Source organism: Baudoinia panamericana (assembly GCF_000338955.1).
Source record: "Baudoinia panamericana UAMH 10762 unplaced genomic scaffold BAUCOscaffold_8, whole genome shotgun sequence".
NCBI classification, from domain to species: Eukaryota; Fungi; Ascomycota; class Dothideomycetes; order Mycosphaerellales; family Teratosphaeriaceae; genus Baudoinia; species Baudoinia panamericana.
In genome coordinates this window covers 458,262-481,494 of record NW_006911264.1, presented here as the reverse complement: position 1 = coordinate 481,494, position 23,233 = coordinate 458,262, and the positions used below count along the sequence as shown (strand labels likewise).

The following is a 23,233-nucleotide window of genomic DNA, read 5'->3' as shown; positions in this document are numbered from 1 at the left end:
GTACCATACCGAATACAGTCTCACTTTGACTCACTTCACAGAAGCTTGGCTCATACGCTCGCTCCGCTAACAAAGCAAGAATTGCGCACGCTCACAAACTCGCTCCTGAGAGTAGGCTCAACCCATTCATACCATCTTCCTCCTCCTTAACATGACCTCCTCATTGCGCCTCAACTCCTCTCGACTCCTCTCCACCGCCCTTGCAAGACTCGCCTGTATCCTTCCCGCAATCTCCTCAGCCGGCGTCTCCATTCCCACCAGCCCAATAAACTTCCCCACCTTCCTCCTCTTGATCCGTATTCGGTCCTGATCCGACAAACCCGCATACGCATTCCTGCCCTCCACCTCACCAGCCCTCTCATCCGCGGACTGAGACGGCAGAGTCTGCGGTGGCTGCCGCTGCAGATCCTCCACCGTCTTCATGAGGTCGGAAATGAAATCTGCTTCTTGCTGGCTGAGGCGTCTACTGCGTCGCACGGCGACTGTTGTGGTGGAGGTGGAAGACATGGGTCGTGCGAGGAAGTCTTTGTCCCAGTTCATGCAGGCTGGGTAGTGGTTTGACCACGGACCCGGCGTGCTCTGGTGGTAGTAGTGGGCTATGCTGTCCAACTCCTCCTCGGTCAGGAGGTGGAAGGCCATGAGCGTTTTTGGGAAGGCTGGATGCGGTGGGCCGGATGGAAGCGGAACCAGCGGTGCGAGTTTGAGTTGAAGAGTGGCGATCTTCCTGAGTAAGGTGCTGTTGCGGCGGGTGGATGGCGCCATTCCGGACAGTCCCAGAGGCGTAGTTGGGAGCTCCTAGACGACGATGCCGAGGACAGCTGGTTGATGGTTTGTGCCTGATGTGGTAGAGGTGTGCTACGTCGGTTTGGTCGCCTGTGATACGGCCTTGCTTGTGCTTTCTTGATGGGAGCGCAGTCTGGCAGTATGGCTCACTCAACATCAATGTCTGTAATCTGGATGTCCTTTGTCTCACTAAATAAGGACGTTATCCCGGCCATGCTGTCCGAAGTCCCGCGTGCACGAAACAAAGGAAACGCTATAGCGAGGAATGGTCTTTGTCTCGAACATCCTTTGTTATGGTCAATGCGAGTCTGTACTCAAAGGGCCTCATCTAAAATCTGGGAAACGAGCCCGCATGGCCTGCGGCTTCAAGACGGACCGATGGAAGTGGAATCATTTCTCATGTGCCTATGGAGTAGGGTATCTTAGCCGTCCAGCACCATGCGTACGCACTGCTGTGACTCAGCGGTCAGTCGCTTGTCCACTCGATGTCGAGACTTCCTGCTCCACCTTCTCCCAGGTCAGGCTGCCTTGACTACCATGCATGTCTTCGTCTTTCACCTCTGTTGCAACTTCCTTCCGCCGGCCTGCACCCATCATCCAGGCAGTGATGGTGGGAGGGGCCCAGCTACCGATGACGTCGTAGACCAAGCTGCCGCGGCCAACATGCCACGTCCTACGCGGCCGCTTGGCCATCAAAGCGTCAAATACAGAGTCTTGAAGCGTACGGAGTGGTGTAGCGCCAAGTCTTGATTGCAACGCACCCTCGCGCCTTTGCTTCGAGGTCACAGCCGGGATGTCGATGTTGCCGAGCTTGAAATGAGAGAGCTTCACACCTTCCTGTTTCAGCTCTGCTGCTAGACTGGAAGTGAACCCTTCGAGAGCACCGTAGACCGTGCTTTCGATTGCATGCATGGGCGGTCTGAGAGCTGGTGTGACAGAGGGCGTGAGAAGCATCACTTTTGCCTTATGCTGTACGACAGTTGGTAGGAAAAGCTGTGTAGTTGCGATCGTGTTAAGGACCTTCGCGTTCAGTGCATCACTCCACTCCTCCGAGCTGATGTCCCCGACCTCGGCCGGCGTGGCCTTAGTATCTGGTACAAGGATAAGTCCGGCGAAGCTCAGACGATGCGCCTCAGCACTTTCAAATGCTTGATGCTCCCTGTCAAGAAGGTCCTGGAACCGCACCATCTGGTCGCGCGCCGAGAACGGATCCACAAGGTCGATATGGAGGGGTACAAGGTCGACGCGTGACAGTGATTTGATATGCTGCTCGTCCTGGTGCGTGCTGGTAACCACGTACACCACGAAGCCGCGTCGCTCAAGGTCCAGATAGAGTGAGCTTGCTAACGGATTCGCCACCGCACCTGCCACCACCACGACGTCTGTTCTCGCTCCGCTCGCGCTGCGGGTTACTCTACGCTTTCGCTTCTGCCTGTTGCTCCTAATGTAGACGAAGCTGCCGACGGAGCCTGCGACCAGAAAGGCCACGATAGCTGCAGTCAGTCGGCGGTGCTTGCTGATCCATCTCTGCGCGAGCTGCATTGTCGAAGGTGGTGGAAGACGTTTGGGGGGTGACGGGCGGATGCCGAAAGGCGTGTCTGCTGGCATCCATTCGCGCAACTGGCCTGCGACCATGTCGAAGTGTCGCTCCACATCGTCCGCAATTTCATTGAACTGCCTTCGGGCGTAGTCGAACAGCTGTTGCGCGTCTGTCATGTTGGCTGGCTACGTTACTAGACGGATCTGACAAGAATAGTCGGAGTCACAGAGCGCGTGAAGCTGATGTTTATGCACGGAGCGTGACGATGGAGGGGCGAGGAGCTCAGCTCGCTCTGTGGTTATGGCGCGGGAAGTCATGTGACTGAACCCTTTGCGATACCTTCCGTCCTTGCTTCCGTGCCTTCCTATCTACATACTCGGCCACACGGTTGTCGCCATTGCCGTATATGTATAAGGCTGAGCGTTTGCTTGATTGGGTCGCCCAGAGCGTTGAATAGTACAGGCTCGAGCTCATCGGTAGCGAGAGGTGACTCATTCCTACTCATCTCTGATTTATTATCCTAAGCGAGCTTTATATTTCTTGCTTTTCCTTCCGTTGCTGCGAAGTATCGAGCTTTGATCGCCTCCATCCATCAGACACCGGGTTCTGCACGAGACATTGCGACTAATAAGCCAGCATGTCGGATCTATTTACGGAAAGCAACAGTCTTTTCCCTGGTCCAGACTTTCAGATCAAACTTCCAACCTTCGATGCTCTACACATTATACACTACATTCGCCGGTTACACATCTTCCGCTGTACTTCGACAGACCAGCGCCATGCGCAAATCGCCGCATTGCGGAACGGGCTCCAAGGCCTTGTCAAGCGTGCACCAATACTGGGCGGAACAGCCGTGCCGGACGGCATCCGCCACGGCAGACCTGCAGTCACGTTTATACCCGGACAGGGCATCGAACTCGTAATCAAGGACTTGCGGAAGAAGCTACCCAGTTACGAGCAGCTGGAGGCAAATGGCTTTCAACCGAGCAGCCTTCCATATGACCTGTTAATGCCAGTGGTTAAAGATGTCAGTAACGATCAACCGCACCCAGCCTGCAAGGTGCAATACACAGCAGTTCAGAACGGCACAGTCATTACATTCAGCATGTCACACAGCGTTGGCGATGGTTCAGCGAGTGATTATCTAGTTGGTATACTCAGGCAGGAGACGAGGCTCGCTCAGGCAGGTTCCTCCCACCCTTTGAATCCTTCAACAGAAATTGTGGGCTTGGATCGCTCCGGTATGCGGGATGTGAAGAGTGATAAGCCGTTTCGAATAGAAGATCACCCTGGCTATGCCGAGCAAGCGTCTGCATCTGACACTGCAGGCCAGCAAAATGCAGCGGCTAAACATCCGTTCGAAGCAGAATCCTCCGAGCAGCCCATTGTGCTTCGTCTCTCCGCAGCCAAACTGACCGAGCTGAAAGCGGAAGTCTCACCCTCCCACGGTAGCCGGATATCAACTCACGACGCAATAATTGCTCTGATGTGGCGAAGTATTATATTCGTCCGAAGTCGTAGAGCAAAGTCGGTAGCAGAAGATTTACCGTCGACGACAACCAGCATCTTCTTTCCCACGGATGTCCGTAAATACCTCGGCCTACCTCCGTCTTACATTGGCAATGTCACCTACCAGCTCAAGATCTCCGAGACTCTGGACACCTTACTTTCACCTACAGGACTTCAGCGAGCAGCCGTTGCTGTTCGCCGCGCCGTTAACGCTCGAACTCCGGAGCTCGTCAAGAGCTGCATGGCCCGCGTGCAGCAGAATTGGGTCACACCGGCGTTTGAGGCGGAGTGGACCAGGTTCGGCAGCACTGCAGTTGCGACGGGCACTAATTGGACCAGCGGAGCTATGTACGACGAAGATTGGGGCGACGCATTCGGGCAGCTTGTACGCTTCCGAAACCCAGGCGAGCCTGGTCTCAATACTGTCATGCCTAAACTGCCAGATGGGAGCGCGGAAATTATCGTGTCGGTGTTGCCGGAAGAGTTTGAGCTCATCAAAGGACTGGACTGCTTCGGAAAATACATTTGATGGTGTCGGCAATGCTACTATCTATCCGCGAATCGGGTGTTGAGTATCTCATCTGACAGCGCAAGAAAACAAAAGCAGCGTGACCACAGCGACTAGACCTTCACAGTAGTCACGAAGTTGGAAAACCCATGCATCTCTGCTTGGTCAGCTCACTCCGCGGTCCTACTTCGCTCGAGGGCATCGCTGACAAGCTCGTGAACGTCTTGCACCATCTCCATGCCGGAGAACCGGGCCTCAAGTAGCCCTCGCAACGTGGCCGACAGGACATCGAGCCCTTCTGTGGCAGGTGCCTCTGCAAAGGGGTCACGCGTGTGGAGCGCAGGTTGATTCCATTGCAACAGCGAGCATTCCTCGTCGATCCGGCGAGCCCAACGCGATATTTCCTGGACGTTCAAGGTCATGGAGTAGCGTAGATCATGCACCCCTTGGCCTCTTGGCACCCTTTCGAGCGGCAAGCGAGAAGACTTCGTGCGACGGAGCTTACTCGTGCTGCCATCTGTCGTGCGGCGACCGGTGGACCCAACACCACGTCCAGAGTCTTGACCACAGTCGCCAACATTGAGATCGCCCGCTACGCTACGTGCATTACCGCTTACTTCGCGTAGCACTCTCGACTCGCTTGTCCGGCGACGCTTTGATGGACGCGCTTGTCGATTCTCCGACGCACCGAGACGGACCTGGAGTGCAATGAGCTCACTAGCCGGTATGAAGCCACGCCCGCCAGATCCTTCGTCAGCTAGGTCAATATTCTCGACCCCGGAGGTGCATGCCGTAGCGGTTACAGACCGGCTGCGTCTTTCACCGGCGAAGTTCCGATGTTCGATGAAGGCGGAAGTTATCTCTTCGTCAGTACAGTCGACCGCACTGACAAAGTCACGTATGTCACGATTGCGACGTGGAGGACTGAGTGGTCGAGGTGGTTCGGACATGACATCAAGCTCGCCACGATAAACTAGGCCATGAGAGTGCTGAGAGGCAGCAGCAGGCCGCTTCGACTTTTTCTGCCGGTTGGGCCCCGTCTCGAGATGATCGAACCACACTTTCTCGCGCGGAAGCTGTTGGAGTACCAGCGACTTGAACGGACGATTTGCCGATCCTTGCATTCCTCGCTTCGGCGGGCTTCTTCTTGGTCCTTGACTGCTGTCGGGTATGGCATGCAGCGGCGTACCATCGACGACTTGCATTTCGATCGTTGGCGTACAACTGTAAGCCGGTGAACCATGGTCGTAGCCAGCCGGCTGAGGTTCATTTTCGAAAGCGTCTCCACACCCTATCGCTGAACCGTGCGCATAAATCTGAGAGGTCGGAAGGTCATGCGCTGCAGCAAGTCGAACGCCTCTGACAAGCGAGGCGTTCAACGCCCCGTGTCGAGTTTGGTTGTTCTCAAGCGGTGGAGAGGGTGACGACGGACGCGGTGTCGGAAGTCCTGTCGAATTGCTACCGAACCTAGCCGGAAAAAGCGAGGTCTGCTCCATTCCGGGCTGAGAGTAGGTTGGTGTGGTTTGCTGTATTGAGGCCGGGTGACGCACGGTGGCATTCATCTTCGCAAGGACCCAGGGGTTGGAGACACTCGAGTCTTTCTGTGCCCGTCGAAGCTCCTCAAAGTCGGCCTCGGGAGGACCGGTGGATGGTCGGGCGTCTATCAGCTCCAGGTCCTCCTCATCACATCCGTACATATTCGAGCGAAACGCACGTTGGGGCATATGCTCTTTGGCCGCTAGCTGTTTTTCAACATCAGAGAACATACTCAGAGGCGTACTTGCGGCATCAGGCACTTGCCAAGCGGCTGCGGGCGCCATTCCATGCTGAGGCTCAAGTGATGTTATGAAGCCATCTATATCGACCTGTTGTACGCTTGGAAGACTTTCTGTGACCGCAACCGCTTGTACAGGAGTCGCTGAGTTCGGCGTAGCTACGGTCGGTGGATACGTAGAAGCAAAAAGCTGCTTTGCCAAAGCCAGCACTTTTTCCGGGTCCTCAAAAAGCACATCGTCTTTAGCAGGCTCAACGTTTGGATCGTAACTCGCAAGCGGACAAGTTAGATCGAGCCAGATGAATGGCTCGTTGATGCCCTCCAAGGCGTCATCTGCGGATTTCAGACTCTGGCGAAAGATCTTTAGAATCTGCTTGAAGGTACCTCTCAGCGCTGAAACGGGCCTGCCATCGACCGCTACGAAGGCGCCGATGTTGCCAATCTTGCTTGGTTTACCGTCTGGACGTGGCAAGAAGGCACGCATGGTGAAGCCGGAGTCTTCCACAATTGACCACGTACACTGGGTGACACACGCTGAGCCGACGATTTTCAGTGCAGCTTCTTCCACGTTGCCGTTAGGCTTGGGCGCGTACAGCCAAGCACCCTTGTCGTTCTTAGCCTTGAGCACGCGTAGAGACAGCCTGACGTGTGGTCTCGCAAAAGCATAAGCCTGCAGAGATCGCTTGATCGTCCGGAGACATTTGTCCACGTTCTTAAGGATATGCTGTCGACGAACAGGATTTGACTTGACAAAGTCCGTAATCTTCACTGTGGTACCGACAGGGAGCGAAGCACACGCTTCTTCGACGATTTGGCCTAAGTGGTTCATCTTCATGGCCGTGGCAACCTGCTCGCCTTCGACCCTTGTCGTGATTGTAAGAGTACCAGTCATCTCCGCCGCGCTGGCGAGTGCTTGGCCTCTGAAGCCCAGAGAGACACCACCGATGCTTCGCAAGTCGTCAAGAATCTCTAGCTTGCTGGTGCAGTTCGGCAATGCTACCAGTGGACGGTCCTCACCCGCAATACCATGGCCGTTGTCGCGGACTTGGATGACATCAAGCGTGTTCGCACTCATCTCGATGGCCACTGATGTGGCCTTGGCATCGAGAGCATTGTCGAGGAGCTCCTTCACAAGTGCGGCCGGGTCTGTGAGCACCTGGGTGGCGCCTATGGCCCGAATGGCGTTGTCTTCGAGCTTGTGAATGGCCATTGCCACCTCATGCTGGTCTCACAAACCAAACTGACTTTTGACACGATCACGATGGCCGATGCGTTGTCCAACATTGCGCCCATCGTAACACGTTGGCATCAATGGAGTGTGGTCCACGCCGAGAGGTGAGGTCGGCTTTGGTGACACGCGTGGAAGGCGCGTCCCCGCATTGGGAAAGGAGCTTGACGAGCTGACTGATGTGATGTGATGCACTGTCAACATTGCGCATGTAATACGACGGAGTGCAACAGTAGATCAAGTATTCTTGTGTTCTCACCTCACAGTACCCGTTACGACTGCACTCCTACAATGGCGCTCAATCCCAAGTTCGCTGGTCAGAAGCTGGCGGCTCATGTGTCTCCGTACGCTCTCCACACCATCGAGATGTATCTGGACTATGTGTGTCCTTTCTCAAAGAAAATGTTCGACACAGTGTACGACTCGGTATTCCCAGTCATCAAAGAGAAGTACGCGGATAAGGTACAGCTCATATTCCGTCAGCAAATCCAGCCATGGCATCCCTCCTCAACGCTAGTGCATGAAGCTGGTGCTGCCGTGTTAAAGATCGATTCGAACAAGTTCTGGCCTTTCAGTAAAGCGCTGTTCGCGGAGCAGGCGGAGTACTTTGATGTCAAAGTTGTCAATGAGCCCAGGAACAAGACATATGAAAGACTGGCCAAGCTAGCAGGAAGTGTAGGTCTGGACGAGAAGAAAGTGTACAATCTGCTAGAAGTGCCGGACAAGCCGGATAGTGAAGGCGGACTAAACATTGGTAATGGCGTGACGAACGACATCAAGCTGATGGTGAAAGTGAGTTGCAGCTGCCGACATTCTCCATCGCGCGGTCGCTGACTATGGGTAGGCCAACCGTCTGACAGGCGTACATGTTACACCTACTGTACTCTTTAACGTAGGTGACCCGGTATCAGCAAGCGTGCCACACTGACACTTATGCCAGGGTGTTGTCGAGAACAGCATTTCAAGCAGCTTCAGCAAGGATGACTGGGAGCAGTGGCTGCAGAAGAACGTGGTTTGACTCGGTAGCTCGCCAAAGCTCTAGGCCTGGCAGACGCACACCACCTGCATATGGCGAGCATGAAGATATGATGAAGGATCGATGATAGCTAGCCCAGAAACAACGTAAGTACACTAGTTTCACAGCATTTCTGCGCTTAATGGAGGTCAAAACGATAGGGAATTGTGGTCGGAGGAACCTCGGCAGTGTATAACACTGTACAATATCCAGCTAAGATTCCATCGCTAATTCAAGGCTTCCTGCCGGGGTAGCTCAATCGGTAGAGCGTGTGGCTCTTATTGAAGAGACAACCTCAAGGTCGCGGGTAAGCTTTAACCATCAAGCTCGGACGCCTTGCCGCAGTTCTAATTGTTGCAACAGGTTCGAGCCCCGCCTTCGGCTATTCCTATCCAAACCACTTAGTGGTAAATCAAAGGCACACAGTCAAGGCTCACTGCAGACCATCTTTTTAATTTTTTTGCCCAGTCATCCCCTTAACGCTATCGAATTTCTTCATCCCCTCGATCATAGATTCTATACATCGTGCTTGCTGAAATGACCTTCAAAGGATGTTGCATTGTCTGATGGCCATTGAAATCGCTTTGTGGTACCTTGGAAGTGTTGACGTACACCGACGCTATGCAAACCGCCTCCAACGCCAGAAATGAGCCTTAACGAACTACCGCACAACATTGTCGCCTCCGAATCTTCCTACGGTACTATCATCGTTTTTTTTCGCGGCGTCGACAACCATTGGCCCTTCCCATCTCAACCCGCAACTAGAACGGCCGGACTGATCGTCATCAAGTCTCCCCAAACCCCCGTTGCTAATCCACTGCTCGGCCACGCGCAAGACGTAAGCAAGCTTGTCACTCAAAAGGTTCACTTTCACGACTCTGCCACGAATACGTCCGCCTGAGTGTAGCAGTCCCTGCACACTGTCCGTGTAAAGTTCACGGCTACTGACGTGGTGCGGTCGCAGGTCCGAATTCGAGGCCAGATACGTAGCAGCTTCGACGGAGATGCACGTCGCCGAGATCTGTGTGCCAGTGGCCGAAAGGACGAACTTGGTGTGATCGGGGAAGTGCACCTGCTGGATGTTAGCCTCTATGTGAGCATGCAACAATACCGTAGACTGACCTGCAGACATCCATCCGCAAAAGCCCAGATCCCAACACCTCCAATCCGTTGGTAGAAGCGAACGAAGTTGCCGTCCTCCCTCCCGCGGTCCGCCTCTTCACCGTCCAAGCCACACATGTACCTCCCAAATTTGACCCACAGCACACTCACAGTGCGTCTTCGTTCGGCCTCCATTGCCAGAGGACCCTCCTTCACACTACCGAGACCTTTGTACACCTTCTTCGCGATGCCTTCCGCGCCCCGGTCCTCTAGTATTTCAAGCGGAACCTGCTCGATATCCTCGAAGTCTTTGCCAACCCGAGCGAGCCACCGCTTGCCGTTGCGGACAAAGGCATGCGTCACTGGGTGGTTGGTCTTCGCGGAGGCATTAATGATGCACCCGACTGTACCGTCGGACATGACGTAGCCCATTCCGTGTTTACGGCTATAGTCCACCCAACGAGAAACAAAGGGCAGGGTTTCTGGCTCAGCTAGCGGTGCGGATGACGGTAAGCCGCGGTTGTGCAAAGCAGAGGCCAGATTGTCACGGAATATGCTGAGGCGCTCAAGAACCGTCTCCGGGTCGCTGCCCGGCACGCAGTCAGCATTGGTGCTCAACTTGCGCGGGACTGGCAGCCGCCCACTCATCGTTGGCGGCGGTGCTAGTGACAGAACAGGTTCAGCTGGTCTGTCTTCGGGCTCCGGATCAGAGAGGATCTCAACGACTTCTGCCTCAGCCTGCTTCTTCCTCGACCGCTTGATTGGCGACACCTGTTTCAGCTCATCAAGCGTTGCTAGTGGTCCCGGCACGTCTGGCGAGATTGGACGCTCCTTCCTGGTTGCTCTGCTCGGCGCTCGTGGTCGTCTCGCTAAGCTGGCATCTGCACCTCGCTTTACCGTACCCGAACGCACAAGATTCTCTGTCGCAATCTCCAACGCTTGTGTCCGTCTTCCAGGTTGGGAGGCAGAGCTTTGCGACGGTTTCCCCTCTGTTAGCGCGGCGGTCGCTGCCACCGGAGCTTGTCTTGTCTTTTGCACCCGCAGAGTCGCTCGCAGCTCATCAGCTGCTACCGTGATAGGCTTAGCCGAGTTCGCCGCCTCCTCGCTAATTGTACGTCCAGCTTTTCGGACTGTGCCTGTCCTGCTATGTTGAGACGCAGGCCTTGGCGGAGGCGGCATCAAGTCAGTGTCCCTGTCTGCCTGTCGCGCGACAGTCTCAGGCCTGGTGAGAGCGACCTCGTTGTGAGAGATCTCTTTCAGCCCTTGGCTTCTGCTAGGAAGTCTTCGCTGCTCTTCTGCTGCTGGCTCCTTCAACTCGACTGGGCTGTCCCAGCTACTAACTTTCGAAATGTAGACCTTGTCCTTCGGTATCGGCATAGTAGGCTGTGTCCCCAACTGCGCCTCCCGTGCCATCTCATGCACGATACTTTTCACTCTTTGGCCGCCATTATGAGCGAAGCTTCTACCTTCCGCATACTCTCCGACTCCAGATTCCTTGCAAATAGCAAACCAAGTCTCACTGTACCCTCTGCGAATTGTGTCTGCAGAAGGTATTGATACCTCGGGCCATGTTGGCGCTTTCTCTCGCGCGGAACAAGGTATGCTCGCCGGCACATAAGCGATCTTGAAGAAGTTCTGGCTCACGATCTGGTCGGGCACCGGCCGTAGATCCTCAGGAACTAGCAGACTCGCAACAAGATTCCGCAGGTCCGCGCTCTGGTTAGTTGTGGCGCTCAACTCAGGCCAGGTGTAAGTGCCTGACTTCAGCTTCTTGTAGATTTCTTCTTTCGTGCTTGCGTGAAACGGCGCCTTGCCAACCGCGAGGGTATATGCAATAACGCCAATTGCCCAAAGATCGACTTTCTCATCATGCCCCTTTCCCTTCTCCAGAATCTCCGGTGCCAAATAGTTCGGTGTGCCGCACATTGTTGTTCGCCGCTTGACCTCCATCTCCCGCTCCGTTACCAGCAGCGCCGCAAGACCAAAATCGCCAACCTTGACATTCATGTTGTCATCCAGAAAGAGATTGCCAGTTTTCAGATCTCGATGGACGATGTGGCGATAATGCAAGTATTTGACAGCACCACATATCTGGATGATGAAGCGCCGGATCTCCGGCAGAGTCAAGTATTTCCGCTTTTTGAGCATGTCTGCCAGAGAACCATTCGAGCATAGTTCCAGCACCACGTAGGTACTCGTTTGAAAGGAGAAGGCGCGGTAAAAGGCGACGATGTTCGGATGCGACAGCTTCGAGTGGATTTGCAGCTCGGTCACAAACTAATCGCATGTAAGCTTTAAGAGCCTGGCTCGCTATCAGCACCTTATTGTCCGTACCTTCTGCGCCAACTTGGCTGGCTCCATCTTTGTCCTCACAATCTTGAGTGCGACCATGTGTCCCGTCGGCTTGCTGCCATTGTACCGCTCAGCTCGATGGCAGATGGCGAAGCCGCCTTTACCCAGTGCAGATCCGGTCGCATAGTTATTCCCACCGGGTTCTGTTACAACTGGCGGTGGAGGCTCCGCATGGACAGAAGACATTATTACAAGATTAGTGTGTGCTGGTCGTTTATGGAGGTATGTCGCCGTCGTGGACTTCAAGATCTACGGCAGCCAAGTAAACGAATCAACACTGGGCGATCGCCCAAGCAACACTCGAGCGGACGTAGCCGCCACTAGCGAATTGAGCTCATGTTCCGCCATACATGTAGCCATCCCTAAGGTATGCATCCATTTGCATACACCTTAAACATGCCAACTGTCGAACGGCCTTCGCCTCGTGGAGGTCAATAATCGGTTGGTAATGCGCTAACGTCGGCTTGCTGTGGTGAGACTTGCAGTGGAGACGTCGTTACAAATACAAATGCCGAAGGCCAAACGACAGTAACGTCATAAGCAGGCTCAGAAGACAACTGATTGCTAACAATTTCCTCTCTCCATCCTCTTTCCGTTCTTGTAGCTTTAACACATCTCTCAATCTGACGAAATGACTCTCACTATCGTAGGCGCATCCGGCAAGCTGGGCTTCGCCACGCTTAATGCTCTGCTTGACCACAACCTTCTCCCAGCTCACGATATAACGTGCACAACTTCATCGGACACAGGCGCCCAGAAGTTAGGTAGTGCCCGTCTGAAAGGCGTACAAATCAAAAGTGTCAACTGGGATGACAGTGCCGAAGTCTGGGAGTCCATCCTCAGCGGCTGCACCAATCTCTTCCTCATATCGAGCGCCCGAATCGACAAAGACTTCAACAATGCGCCGCCCGGCCACGGACGGGAGAGCGACCACTACAAAGCGCTGGAAGCTGCGAGGAAAGCCGGGGTGAAGCACGTCTATTACACTAGCTTAGCTTTTGCGAATCCGAGCAAAAGCCGGGTTATGAAAGCGCACGAGCGGTCCGAGGAGTGGTTGCACAACCACGCCGGAAGTATGCAGTACACCATCATCCGCGAAGGCCTCTACAACGAGAGCTGGCCACTATATCTTGGCCATTATAACCTGCCCAACGACGATCGAACAGAGGTTCCTGTCGCTGGTGATAGTAAGATCAGCTGGACCAGTATAGCTGACCTCGGCCTTGCGAATGCCATCATCTTAGCCGCGCCGTCAGAAGAATGGGCCGGAAAGACGTTCTACCTTTCGCAGCAGAAAGCTCATTCGCTACAGGACGTTGCGGCTATGGTCTCTACAGCGAAGGGTAAGGAGGTGAAGTTAAAGGTTGTGACGAAGGACGAACATGTGGAGTACTATGTCCAGCAACGTCAGATGCCAAGGCCGATGGTGGAATGGTGGGCTGACTCGTATCTGGCATTGCAAGACAACGAGTGTCTGATAGAGGACCCGACGCTCGAGCAATTGCTGGCTGAGAGAGGTGCGAAGCCGCAGCAAATGGAGGACACGGTAAAGCAAATGCTTGGGAGTTAAGTTTCCGTAGCATAATTTTACGAGGATGATATCTCGGCTCGCTTGCGGTTCAGTCGAACATCGTGCCGTTATGCCTCAGCACTCATCAGCTCACCCACTTCAGCCCCAGCTTATGCATTTCCACCGCCAGCTGGAACAGGTAATCCAGACTCTCACATTGCGTCTTCGCTTGCGCCACATCCTTCCCCCAGACATAGACTCCATGCCTTCTGACCAGCACGGCGGGGGTTTCCGGCCACTTCTCAATCGCCGCCTCTAGTGTGTCTCTCAGATCCTCCTCATGTGCAGTGTTTTCGATAATAGGTATTCTCATGGTATCGAAGTAGCCTAAGTTACCGAGTTTCCGGCCGCCTTCCGCAATCTCATCGCTGCCTGAACCGCCGCGTGATATGCCTTTGATCTGCTCGATCTCTTTAATACAGAAGACATCACGCTGGCTAGAGTCTTGCAGGCCAGCCTCGCATATCAGAGTAACAAGGACAGCCCACTGTGAGTGCGTGTGTATGCAGCAGCCGGCATTGCGGCGTGTATAGGCTGCTAGGAAAAGAGGAGTGCAAGCAGATGGTTTCAGTACCTACCTTGAGCCGTCAGCGACGGCTCATCCTTTCCATACCTACGGTCTATATAGAGACACTTTCCACGCACCGGAGGCTTGCGAATGTATTGCTTAGTATGATAGTCCATCACGAACATATCGGTGGGCTGCATCAGCTCTTTCTGTACTCCAGAAGGCGCGAGAAAGATGTGGTCGCCTTTACGTATGCTAACACCGCCCCCAGTGCCGGTTACCCAGCCGAGCGTGTAGAATTGGCGGCAGAGGTCGCTGATGCGGTGGGCGGGGGAGTCGGCGGCGACAACGAGTGCATCGGCTTCTTGGTCTTCGCCATTGCTCCTGTCGTTCTGCTTGGCTGCTGTTGCAGAGTCCGCCATTTTGGAGATTGTCTGCAATATGATGCGAATGCTGGGATTTCCTGAATCGGAAGGCACGAACTGTGCAAAGCAGTGAAGGAGGGAGAAGCTTTGACCGTTGCGGTGCTTGCGAGATCTTACATAAGCCGATCCATGCGTCTACGTGAGGATAATATAGCATGGCTTACCTTCGTGGCTTGGTTTGCCCAAGGTCTGAGCGAACAGTGACACGGCAGATACGCAGCTTAACACCCATAGGTTGTCTGCCTAACGTAAGTCGTCGGACAGGCATATTTGAGTGCAATCTCGCCAGTTGGCCCACTCTTTTAACTACGTAAGTGCTAATTCAGAACAGCACACACTTCGTCCTGATGCTAGCCTTTACACTTCGCACCGAAGCTGTTTTGACATCGATCACTTTTTGTAGCCGTGATGCCAACCCTGGGCTGGGTTGCCCCAACCCCCGCCATTCCACGAGTCACGGCCCCATGACTTTGGACCCAGCCAGCCTGGACGGTTGCCCGGGTTGCCGTAGCCGTAGCCTTGACCGGCATTGTTGGCGCCGACCTCCAGTATGGCAACGGTCCAGTCGGGAAGCGTGAAGGAGAAGGTGCCATTCCTACTTGCTGTGACCGTTTGTACTGTCTTCGTTACCACGTTGCCGCCAATAGGGTTGGTGGAGTTCATTGGCGCATTGAGGTAGGTAAGGTTGCCCGTGGCGTAGGGCCCGACACCGTCGAACGAAAGACTGATCGGGTAATTGCTGGTTCCGTTGGCAGTGGCATTGTAGACGGCAAACTTCGCAATATGCGAGCCTGTCTCGCTGTTGCGACCAGCGACAAAGTACGCAGGACCGAATTGGCCAGACGTAATGGTGATGGGCAGGTTCTCGGTGATGCGGGTGCCGGAAAGCAACTGAACGACATAGTAGCTTGTGCTCAATGTAGTGTGGCCGGGATACGCGTCGAATTGTATCATATCTGGGATCCACGCCCACGAGTTGAGGTTCTGGAAGGTTGGCGCGTAAGCGGCGCCAATCACCTTGTCAGAGTTGCGCTCCGCGCCCAGAAGATAGACAGCTTCGCCTACGGAGCTGTACCACACAGGTACGAATTCTCGCGGTGCACCGGCGTTCCATTGTACAGCTGTAACGCCGGGTGCGTCGTATGCGATAACGGCATATTCGCCGAGGAGTATGGGATGAGCAGACGTGTAATTGTCGAAGAGCGTGAACTGACGGGCGAACTGGCTTGCCAATTCGTAGTTATGAATATCGCCAGCAGCATTGTCAGGTGGTGTTACTCCGTTGACATCGTAATAAGAAGCGATAATGGTGATGTTGGGGTATGCAGCGCTAACTGCATCGTAGAACGCTTGGAAGCGATACGCACTGTAAGTGGCCGCACTACCGACAAGAAGGGAGTCTTCGTTGCCAATCTCCACAAAGTTGATCTGGAATGGCCCATAGCCGAGCGACTCGCGCAGCGCGCCCCAGGTGGTGGAGGCATCGCCCATCAAGAATTCGAGCTCGTCCAGTGCTGCTTGTACGTAGACCTGAATGCCGGACTGCGGAACGGAACTAGCATTGAGCCACAGGCCGGACCAGAGAGCAAGGATCGGTTCCATTCCAAGATCTTGCGCCCACAGCATATACTCGATGAGACCCAGACCGTTGGTCTGCTCGTAACCCCAGGTTCCCGGATAACCGTTCCGGTTTTGAAGGGGGCCCAACGATTGCGTCCTATAACGGTCAGCATTCTTCCAGATGAAGTCAAGGCCTTATGTCAGGATTCCACATACCAATTCCACCAGTAGGGCGGTTGAAGGCCTTCGACGTTGTTGCCACCTGGCGCACGGAAGAAGGACGGGTACAGGCCGGCCATAGCATCCATGAGATCGATGCGATTACCATTGGGTCGGTTCTTGTAGGTTGGCGGAAACAGGCTGAGCAGGTTGAAGTTAACCGCGCCGCTTAAAGAGGAAGAAGCGAAAGTGAAGTTGAGCGTGTTATTGCTGTTCGGTGCGCTGACGGTTGGCGTGAAGGTATAGTTGTACTGTGTCCAAGCGCTAGAGCTGTGGACGGCAACGGACGCCTCGGCGTAGTACGTGTTGCTGTTGGAGACAAGTGCAATCGTCACGTTGCCATTGAGAGCTCCCTCAACCCAAAAGCTACCGTTGTACTGCCAACCCGCGACAACCGGGAATCCCCAGAATCCAACGTTCGAGAACCCAATGGTACCGCCGGTGCTGTTGCCGGCCGTCACTTGCATGGACGTGGGCAGGGCAGACGAGAGGGGAGTCGAGAGATTTTGCAGGGACAAGGCCGCACCACCGAGTGGGTTCCAGTAGTTGAGGTTCTTAGGAAAGATCTTCAACCCACATCAGTAGACGTTCCTGAACGGCATGTCAACTCTAGAGTACTCACACTGTCACCCTGGAATGCGCGGTTCTGGATGAGCTCTGCATAGACGCCACCGTCGCCGGCATGATTGATATCCTTCGAATGTTAGCGTGATGTCTATCTTCGTCTCTACGAGCAGAGCGTACCTCGAAGATCAGACCATATTGGTACGGTGAGGTAGCATTGCCGTTGGCAGAGCCAACAGTGAAGCTCACTGCCCGAACAACAGCGGCGAACAAGGACGCCGATAGCAGCGTGGATAACATCTTGCAGTAGTGGTATAGCACCGACTGCCCTAGTTTACCGAGCAGAGACGGGAGAAGCAACACCAAGACCTACCAGGCCAAAGTGGCAGGGCTCGTATCTTATAGTGCTCGATCACTGCTTGTGCTCACATGGTTAAGGCAGTGGGCACCGAGCAGACTCCCTTAGCTCAGGAACAGTCCATATGCGCTGCATTAGACTTGCAGACTTGCTATAGCCGAGATCGTCAAAGGAAAGTTCGGTCGTGCTACGAAGAGGGGAGCGAATGGTATGCGTTCATGTTGTCGGGTAGGGCCTTTTCGCAGGATCAAGTGCTCTGCGATCGTCATGCTGCATTAGCTGGGGCAGCATCGTGCTCTCCGCCATCATCGAAATTCGCTAACCATGGCGTGGAGCCGGTTGTGGAGAGGTCGGCGACGCTGCAAGCTGTGGAAAAGGACAAGTTGTTGACAGCGTGCGGGGAATCTGGTGGAGTAGTCTCTGGGCAACCAGTTCAGCCGGAATGGCATCGTATGGTTCGTATATGCGTAGTGATCGTCTACGAAAGACGGAGAAATTGATGGAGACCGCAAACAAGAGACAGTCGATCCTAGCGGCGTATCTTGTGCTCTTCCGCCAATAGTCTTATTGGAACCTTACTACGCTGTTGCTCCCAAGGCTTGGTTTGGCATCTCACGATCGAAGTGTGGAACAAGTAGGTGAACGTGAGCAGAGAACCGCTGTATGAGTCAAGGCGGCTAAATTCGAATGTCCTGCATCAACCACCGGAATATTGGTGATGCTGATCTTGGAGCTGTGAAGTGCCAAGATCGTGCCCACCGGAACGCGATAAGGCACGAAAACATGACCAAAACCAAAGTGATAGATCGAGGGTGACGAAGTCGAGCGTCCCCTCCCAACATTTACAAGCACGCCATGTCAAAGAAAGCTGCGCGAACGAGGACTGCAGCGCTCATTCACAGACCTATTCAACCTCCATCTTCTCCTCGCCCATAACCTCCTCCGCCGCCCTCTCCCCAGCGTCCTGAACCAAGTCCCCAAAGCCCTTGTTCCTCGCCTCCACCTCCTCCTTCCTCAGATCCCTCATAGCCTCATTATTCATAATCCACCTCTCCCTCATAACCTCCTCCCTCTCCGTCTCGGCCTCCTCTTCCTGCCTCACCCCCTGACTACCTCCTTGCCTCTCTTCGAACGGCTGCATAAACCCTTCCTGAGTGTTCGGCTGAAATTGCGGAACGTAATCATTCACACGGATCCGGATGATGAGGTTCTCCTCGTTTCTAGCAGCCAGTAACCGGGTCATGGCTCTATCATGACCTAGCACGTCGTTGCCGGCAGACTCGGCCGAGTCGCCGTCAATGGTTCGGATGGGTGGCGAAGGCGGGTAAGAATTGCTGATTGGGTTCATGCCCATATTTCGTGCGTTGCGGAGCAAGAAGGGTGGATTGAGACGATCGCGCGGCACATTGTCGGTGTCGTCAACCGTCTGGTACGACGCCACGTAGGCACGCCAACGATTTTCGAGGTCTAGAGGAGACAGACCGTCATCGAAATATGCCGGATCGGTCTTCCTCACGAGGTAGTACATGATCTTCCGTTTGTCCTCGTCCTGCGGGCACACAGTCAGCAGATGTACGAACGGTCGCTGCAGCAGGTTGCAGGCGGCGACTCACCCAATCGATTCGATACAGCTCGCCGTCTTTGATTAGCCTCTCCACACTCTTCCTATAGTCCGTCTGCTGAGGCACAGTGGTCGTTTCCTTGCTCCGGTCCTTCTTAAAAGCCTGCCAGATCTCGAAGCCTTTCTCTTTGCCCTCACTGTTGAGCACGGACAGCGCGAAGCGCGCCGTCGCGCTCACCATCTTCTCAAACGCATACAGGTGGTAGCCGTTGTTGAGATAGAAACGACGCAACGTGTCCTCCACCTCAGCGAACTCGTACTCGCCTTTCAGCACGTCCTCGAACTTGCCGAGCATCTGACTGTAGTAGTTCGCAGTCGGCCCAATATCGCCGAAGAAGTCGCCAGGGAGCTTATCGACGATGCCGAGCTCGATAGCAGGCTTGGGCTTCTCCGCGTTGCGAACCGCTTTCGCCACATCAGCCTCAGACGACTTCAGCTTGTGCAGCCGATCGTACATCGTGTTGAACATCCTCACGAAGCAATACAGCGCGGTATTGGTCCACATCTTGTAGACTTCGCGCTTCTGCGGCTCGTTCGGGTCAACATCGTTCTTGTAGAAAGCGTCATTGCCAGCCCCTGGGTGCTCAAACCATCGCTGCGTAGGCTGCTGTGCGTTCCTGCTCTCAGTCTCCTCGGTCGTGTCAATCGCCATCTCCTCAGCGTCCCCTGCGTTTGATGCAACATCCGGTGTCGAAGCGCGGCTGATCGACGTATCGTCTCTCCGGCCCATCTTGCTCTGCCTGCCGCGGTCGAGTGCTGTACGCAGAAGTCCGCCAGGCTTGCCCATCTTGCGCCCACGGCCAAACGCTGCGTCCTCAGCGTAGGAGGCCTCTTCGACCACTTCAGCCTCCTGCGGTGTTCCGCCGGATCGTGCCTTGAGCTGCGCGTTGAAGCCTTCGGCATCTATCCCGAAGAACAGTGGCACGAACTCCCTCAGGAAGCCCGCCAGGCGCGGATGATCCACTTCCATGCTCATGTGCACATACTGTAGCAGAAGATGAGTGATGTCAACCACGACGTCCATATCCCGGACGACAGATTCCATCTGCGGCCTCTTCAGAGTGCCATGATTGATGTTCTCCTGCGCGCGCATCTCTTCGTGCTTCGTCTGAATCTCCGACTGCAAGAATTTGGCCTGAAACTGCTTCTTGTCGCCCTTGGCGTTGTTAACGGCCTGGTGGTCGAGGCTCTTCCAGAACATCTTCTGCGTCTGCTCGCGCCAAACTTTATCCCACTCGCGCTGGCCGTATTTCCACGTCTCCAGACGCTCCTTGAGACGGTTGAGCAGGACAGGGATGACCTGATACGGGTGAACGTGGAGCTGTTCGATGACATCGTGGCCCTTCTCACGACCGTAAATCTTCATAATGATGCGCTTGTAAATGGTCTCGCTCTGGCCGCCCAGACCAGGTGGCAACTTGAACGCGCGCTGGTCTGCATCTGATAGTCGTCGTAGTTGCTGTGCAATTGGCTCCAGTAGCTGAATGGTGCGACTGCACGCTTCGATGTTGTAGTCATAATCGTGACGCTCTTCTTCGATTCGGTGTAGACCTTCTTCGTGCACATTCTTTCGGTGAGCGATGAACCCGCTGTCCTCTGACGCCCACGTTGGATGAGAAGCCCATTCGTCGTTGAGCACGGAGTTGCAGAGCTCATCGCGACCAGAGCACGTCTTCTGGCGCTCGCGCTTCGGTAGCAGACGGTAACTGGGGCCTAGGCCGCGGCAATTGCTAAGGCTGACTCTGCCTGAGGGTATGCGCGGCTTGTTTTCGATGACGATGGCCTCATCTTCGATGCCTAAGAAATTCTCGAACCACTTCGTCAAGTCTGGATGGTTGCCTATAAAGGACTTTGCGCGGAAGGCGACGGTTGCCCTGTCAATGAGGTCTTGGTTGAATAGGTTGCAAAGTTTGAGGAACTCGCTAAAGGTGCCCTTATTCCCAATGGCCTTCTTGACACGCTCGAAGAAGGACATCTCCTCCGATGTCGCCGCCGCTGTCGTGGTAGGCGGTAGCGGTTCGGGCAAGCGAGGGACTAGACCTGGGGATGACGGCGGTTGATCACCAGGCTTCGCGACTGCGGTGTGAGTCTGCTTTTGCCTCTTGCTCGCCTGGCCAGCCAAGGGCGCCTTGACACCACTTATGCCTGCCATGCTGTCAACGGTTTCTTGTCGCTCCACCTTGCGCTTCTTGTTATCCTTGCCCATGGGAGTTGGCGCAAAGTTGCCGACTGGCGGGAGTTGTCTGCCTTGGTGTGGTGTGCCCATGTGCGTCTCTCGCGATATCACTGGGCTGCCATACAGCCCGCCATCTCTGGCATTCGACATCATCGCGTTCTCCTCCGCAGCTTGACGCGCCCGCTCCGCAGCTTTAGCCTGTGCAGCAGACTCCGGTAGGAACTGCTTGAAGTCTTCCAGCAGATCTGGTGCAGTCTTGAACAGATGCGTGACCTGGCCGTACACATCTTGTATGGGCTTTGACTCGCGCTGGTAGGTTTGTAGAATCTCGAGAAACTGTTTGTAGATGTCCGGGTGCGACGAGAAGCGGTTCTAGAAGGGAAGGTGCGAGTCAGTATAAGCGCACATCTGCGGAAAGCGCGAACACGTGAAAGTGCCAGCACGTGTCTCGGCGTACATACCTTGATCTTATTCACGTAGCTGATAGCGTGGTTGAACTCCACCGGGGGCCGCTTTTCCATGCCTGCCGTCCCGTCCAGCTGACCGTCTGTCACTTGGCCAGGTAAAGGCGTAGCCCGTGGTGACATGCCGGCTCGAAGGCCACCAGCACCGGTTGCCGCAGAGACTGCATTCTGAAGTGAACTGACACCGCGCTGCTCCTGCGCATGGATGGCTTCTTGTTGTCTTGCGGCTTCCAGCGGCGAGAGATGCCGCCCAGGCGCAGCAGGACCAACTGGACGGCCGCTTGGACTGAACATCATTTTGGCAGTCTGCGCTCCCGGCTGAGGGGTGTAAGTGCCGGTAGTAGGTCGGAGACCGTCGGTGCCGTCCTGCCTGCTAAGTGGGCGCGGCTGCGGCATCGATGATACGGTGGTACCCATTGGCGTCGTAACCCTGATGGCGTTCGGGTCATCACTGGTGCCGCATTCGATGCGGTAGCCTGGAGGCAGGAATGTATTGAAGCCTTGGATGAGCTCTGGATTTCCCGCAAACAGCGTGCTAACTCTACCAATCACGCCGGGAGTGTCGATCGCGCCGGACTTGAAGTCCTTCATAATGTCGAGGAAGCGATTGTAAACGTCTGGATGGTCTGCAAATTGGACCTTGACCTGGTCTAGGTAGCTCAATGCATCGTTCAGTATGGGCTGCTGACCCTGCCCTTGTCCCATCTGCTGTTGCTGAGATGGTTGTGGGTGCGGCACTGGCGCAAAGGGCATGAGGAGTCCCTGTTGCATGGGTTGCGGTGGTGGTTGTGCCGCCTGTCCTGGCGCACCAGCAAAGATATTGATCGGTCCGGACGGCGCACCGAGAGGCATTTGTGGTGGCGGTTGCGGCCCACTCAGCTGCGGATTGCCCAATATGCCGTTTGGACCGTGTACTCTGCCGTGGCCCACTGCCACGGGTTGGTGCAGCATAGGCGGACCCTGCTGCGGCTGGTGCGGTGGCGCTTGTTCCAGTCTCTGACGCTCTATCTCGCGGTGTCGCCGATCTTCCTCCTCCTTGATATGGATCTGTTCTACTCTTTCACGCTCCCGTTCCCGTTCGATAATGCCCGGCTGGCCGGTCGCTTGCGAGATGTTCGGCAATGGGAAGCCAGGTGCTTGTAATGGCGGACGGTCGGGTCCGTGTGATATGGGAATCTGTCTTGGTGAAGATTGGCTAATAGCTGGATGAGCTGCGAGCCCGTGACTTGCCTGGTGGAAGGGAGGGAATGGATTGCCCGGCGGTGGAGGAAGGCCAACAGGGCGCACAGACGGAGATGGAGCTGAGTGCTGCTGCGGAGTGCTGTCGAAGGTAATCAGCCAGAGCTTAAAGGTTTGATGTTGATATCGAGCGCAATGCGGAAGATTGCAAGTAGGACATCGACGCAATCGGTAGAGGTGCGATGAACGAAGACGAGACATACCCAAACGTGGCGCCAGCTCTGGGAGCTTGCTCTCCGTTTGAAGCATGCGTGCTGCCGCCCGACGGAGGCGGCCACCCGCGATGCGCTGGATCCATCTCTTCTTCCAGACCAAGTACAAAGGCTGATATCGCCTCACCCCTTCATTCACTTCTCTTCTCCACCACGGTGATGTATGATGAGTGTAGCTGGAGAGCTTGCGACGCCCTGCAGCTCGCCAGAAATCCTATCGCGTGCGCTGGCCGGACCGACACGCGCAGCTGTTCGTCTGATACTCGTTGACGCCAACGGTAGTAGTGCAAGTAGAAGGTGATATAGCACTCGAATCAGTATTGGCCCTCTTCCAAGCTTGAGGCAAGTCAGAACTGCACTCTTCAACCGTACGGCACTGATCGCGCGAATGTGAACAAGGAGGGCATCTCCAACCACTCGGCACACCTTCCACCGTGCTAAATCCGAAACCTGCGTCATCGCGTGCCGAAACTCTATGCTAGCGCATCAGGTACCGAGTCAGATAAC

The 23,233-nt window shown here is 55.0% G+C and overlaps 10 protein-coding genes and 1 pseudogene across 11 annotated transcripts; 4 read left to right on the top strand and 7 right to left on the bottom strand.

Moving 5' to 3' along the window:
- Positions 1 to 240: 240 nt before the first annotated feature.
- BAUCODRAFT_56154 (uncharacterized protein) lies at positions 241 to 735 on the bottom strand (the record flags this gene model as incomplete). Its single annotated transcript, XM_007679329.1, has 2 exons — positions 241 to 288; positions 478 to 735. Coding segments are annotated over 2 exons (306 nt in total), but the record flags the coding sequence as incomplete, so codon positions are not given.
- Positions 736 to 1,002: 267 nt separating this feature from the next.
- On the bottom strand, positions 1,003 to 2,733 carry BAUCODRAFT_527011 (uncharacterized protein). Its single transcript, XM_007679540.1, has 2 exons — positions 2,409 to 2,733; positions 1,003 to 2,252 (listed from the first exon to the last, which is right to left on the bottom strand). Exons 1-2 carry the CDS (start codon positions 2,497 to 2,499, stop codon positions 1,243 to 1,245), a joined length of 1,101 nt encoding a protein of 366 aa, XP_007677730.1. The 5' UTR covers positions 2,500 to 2,733; the 3' UTR covers positions 1,003 to 1,242.
- A 1-nt stretch (position 2,734) lies between these two features.
- On the top strand, positions 2,735 to 4,436 carry BAUCODRAFT_526691 (uncharacterized protein). Its single transcript, XM_007679539.1, has one exon. The coding sequence runs from the start codon at positions 2,961 to 2,963 to the stop codon at positions 4,359 to 4,361; it is 1,401 nt and encodes a 466-aa protein (XP_007677729.1). The 5' UTR covers positions 2,735 to 2,960; the 3' UTR covers positions 4,362 to 4,436.
- A 1,850-nt stretch (positions 4,437 to 6,286) lies between these two features.
- On the bottom strand, positions 6,287 to 7,324 carry BAUCODRAFT_55284 (uncharacterized protein; the record flags this gene model as incomplete). Its single annotated transcript, XM_007679328.1, has 1 exon — positions 6,287 to 7,324. A coding segment is annotated over one exon (1,038 nt), but the record flags the coding sequence as incomplete, so codon positions are not given.
- Positions 7,325 to 7,633: 309 nt separating this feature from the next.
- BAUCODRAFT_72187 (uncharacterized protein) lies at positions 7,634 to 8,360 on the top strand (the record flags this gene model as incomplete). The annotated part of the gene is made up of 3 exons (XM_007679357.1): positions 7,634 to 8,134; positions 8,187 to 8,234; positions 8,283 to 8,360. The coding sequence occupies 3 exons, from the start codon at positions 7,634 to 7,636 to the stop codon at positions 8,358 to 8,360; spliced, it is 627 nt and encodes a 208-aa protein (XP_007677547.1).
- A 241-nt stretch (positions 8,361 to 8,601) lies between these two features.
- Positions 8,602 to 8,741, top strand: BAUCODRAFT_t24 (annotated as a pseudogene). Its single transcript has one exon. The product of its transcript is annotated as a tRNA-OTHER (tRNA).
- A 79-nt stretch (positions 8,742 to 8,820) lies between these two features.
- BAUCODRAFT_35112 (uncharacterized protein) lies at positions 8,821 to 12,057 on the bottom strand. The gene is made up of 3 exons (XM_007679222.1): positions 11,793 to 12,057; positions 9,480 to 11,735; positions 8,821 to 9,429 (listed from the first exon to the last, which is right to left on the bottom strand). The coding sequence occupies exons 1-3, from the start codon at positions 11,994 to 11,996 to the stop codon at positions 9,019 to 9,021; spliced, it is 2,871 nt and encodes a 956-aa protein (XP_007677412.1). The 5' UTR covers positions 11,997 to 12,057; the 3' UTR covers positions 8,821 to 9,018.
- A 126-nt stretch (positions 12,058 to 12,183) lies between these two features.
- BAUCODRAFT_526772 (uncharacterized protein) lies at positions 12,184 to 13,422 on the top strand. Its single transcript, XM_007679538.1, has one exon. The coding sequence runs from the start codon at positions 12,442 to 12,444 to the stop codon at positions 13,378 to 13,380; it is 939 nt and encodes a 312-aa protein (XP_007677728.1). The 5' UTR covers positions 12,184 to 12,441; the 3' UTR covers positions 13,381 to 13,422.
- BAUCODRAFT_527141 (uncharacterized protein) lies at positions 13,423 to 14,451 on the bottom strand. The gene is made up of 2 exons (XM_007679537.1): positions 14,026 to 14,451; positions 13,423 to 13,954 (listed from the first exon to the last, which is right to left on the bottom strand). The coding sequence occupies exons 1-2, from the start codon at positions 14,308 to 14,310 to the stop codon at positions 13,466 to 13,468; spliced, it is 774 nt and encodes a 257-aa protein (XP_007677727.1). The 5' UTR covers positions 14,311 to 14,451; the 3' UTR covers positions 13,423 to 13,465.
- A 252-nt stretch (positions 14,452 to 14,703) lies between these two features.
- BAUCODRAFT_25228 (glycoside hydrolase family 51 protein) lies at positions 14,704 to 16,956 on the bottom strand (the record flags this gene model as incomplete). The annotated part of the gene is made up of 4 exons (XM_007679158.1): positions 14,704 to 16,030; positions 16,090 to 16,658; positions 16,715 to 16,786; positions 16,837 to 16,956. The coding sequence occupies 4 exons, from the start codon at positions 16,954 to 16,956 to the stop codon at positions 14,704 to 14,706; spliced, it is 2,088 nt and encodes a 695-aa protein (XP_007677348.1).
- Positions 16,957 to 17,671: 715 nt separating this feature from the next.
- On the bottom strand, positions 17,672 to 23,105 carry BAUCODRAFT_35108 (uncharacterized protein). The gene is made up of 4 exons (XM_007679221.1): positions 22,718 to 23,105; positions 21,273 to 22,596; positions 18,628 to 21,183; positions 17,672 to 18,563 (listed from the first exon to the last, which is right to left on the bottom strand). The coding sequence occupies exons 1-4, from the start codon at positions 22,810 to 22,812 to the stop codon at positions 17,919 to 17,921; spliced, it is 4,620 nt and encodes a 1,539-aa protein (XP_007677411.1). The 5' UTR covers positions 22,813 to 23,105; the 3' UTR covers positions 17,672 to 17,918.
- Positions 23,106 to 23,233: the final 128 nt, after the last annotated feature.

What these genes read in the sequence shown, in the direction of transcription:
- BAUCODRAFT_526691 (XM_007679539.1), top strand. Translation starts at nt 2,961, where the DNA reads ATGTCGGATCTATTTACGGAAAGCAACAGTCTTTTCCCTGGTCCAGAC.
- BAUCODRAFT_527141 (XM_007679537.1), bottom strand. Translation starts at nt 14,310, where the DNA reads ATGGCGGACTCTGCAACAGCAGCCAAGCAGAACGACAGGAGCAATGGC. An exon ending in AATACATTCGCAAGCCTCCG is followed by an intron (nt 13,955 to 14,025) that starts GTGCGTGGAAAG and finishes GGCTCAAGGTAG; the next exon opens with GTACTGAAACCATCTGCTTG.
- BAUCODRAFT_35112 (XM_007679222.1), bottom strand. Translation starts at nt 11,996, where the DNA reads ATGTCTTCTGTCCATGCGGAGCCTCCACCGCCAGTTGTAACAGAACCC. An exon ending in CAGCCAAGTTGGCGCAGAAG is followed by an intron (nt 11,736 to 11,792) that starts GTACGGACAATA and finishes ACATGCGATTAG; the next exon opens with TTTGTGACCGAGCTGCAAAT. An exon ending in TTGCGGATGGATGTCTGCAG is followed by an intron (nt 9,430 to 9,479) that starts GTCAGTCTACGG and finishes AACATCCAGCAG; the next exon opens with GTGCACTTCCCCGATCACAC.
- BAUCODRAFT_527011 (XM_007679540.1), bottom strand. Translation starts at nt 2,499, where the DNA reads ATGACAGACGCGCAACAGCTGTTCGACTACGCCCGAAGGCAGTTCAAT. An exon ending in ACACTTCGACATGGTCGCAG is followed by an intron (nt 2,253 to 2,408) that starts GCCAGTTGCGCG and finishes TTCTGGTCGCAG; the next exon opens with GCTCCGTCGGCAGCTTCGTC.
- BAUCODRAFT_35108 (XM_007679221.1), bottom strand. Translation starts at nt 22,812, where the DNA reads ATGGATCCAGCGCATCGCGGGTGGCCGCCTCCGTCGGGCGGCAGCACG. An exon ending in AGAGCTGGCGCCACGTTTGG is followed by an intron (nt 22,597 to 22,717) that starts GTATGTCTCGTC and finishes TACCTTCGACAG; the next exon opens with CACTCCGCAGCAGCACTCAG. An exon ending in GCTACGTGAATAAGATCAAG is followed by an intron (nt 21,184 to 21,272) that starts GTATGTACGCCG and finishes CTTCCCTTCTAG; the next exon opens with AACCGCTTCTCGTCGCACCC.
- BAUCODRAFT_526772 (XM_007679538.1), top strand. Translation starts at nt 12,442, where the DNA reads ATGACTCTCACTATCGTAGGCGCATCCGGCAAGCTGGGCTTCGCCACG.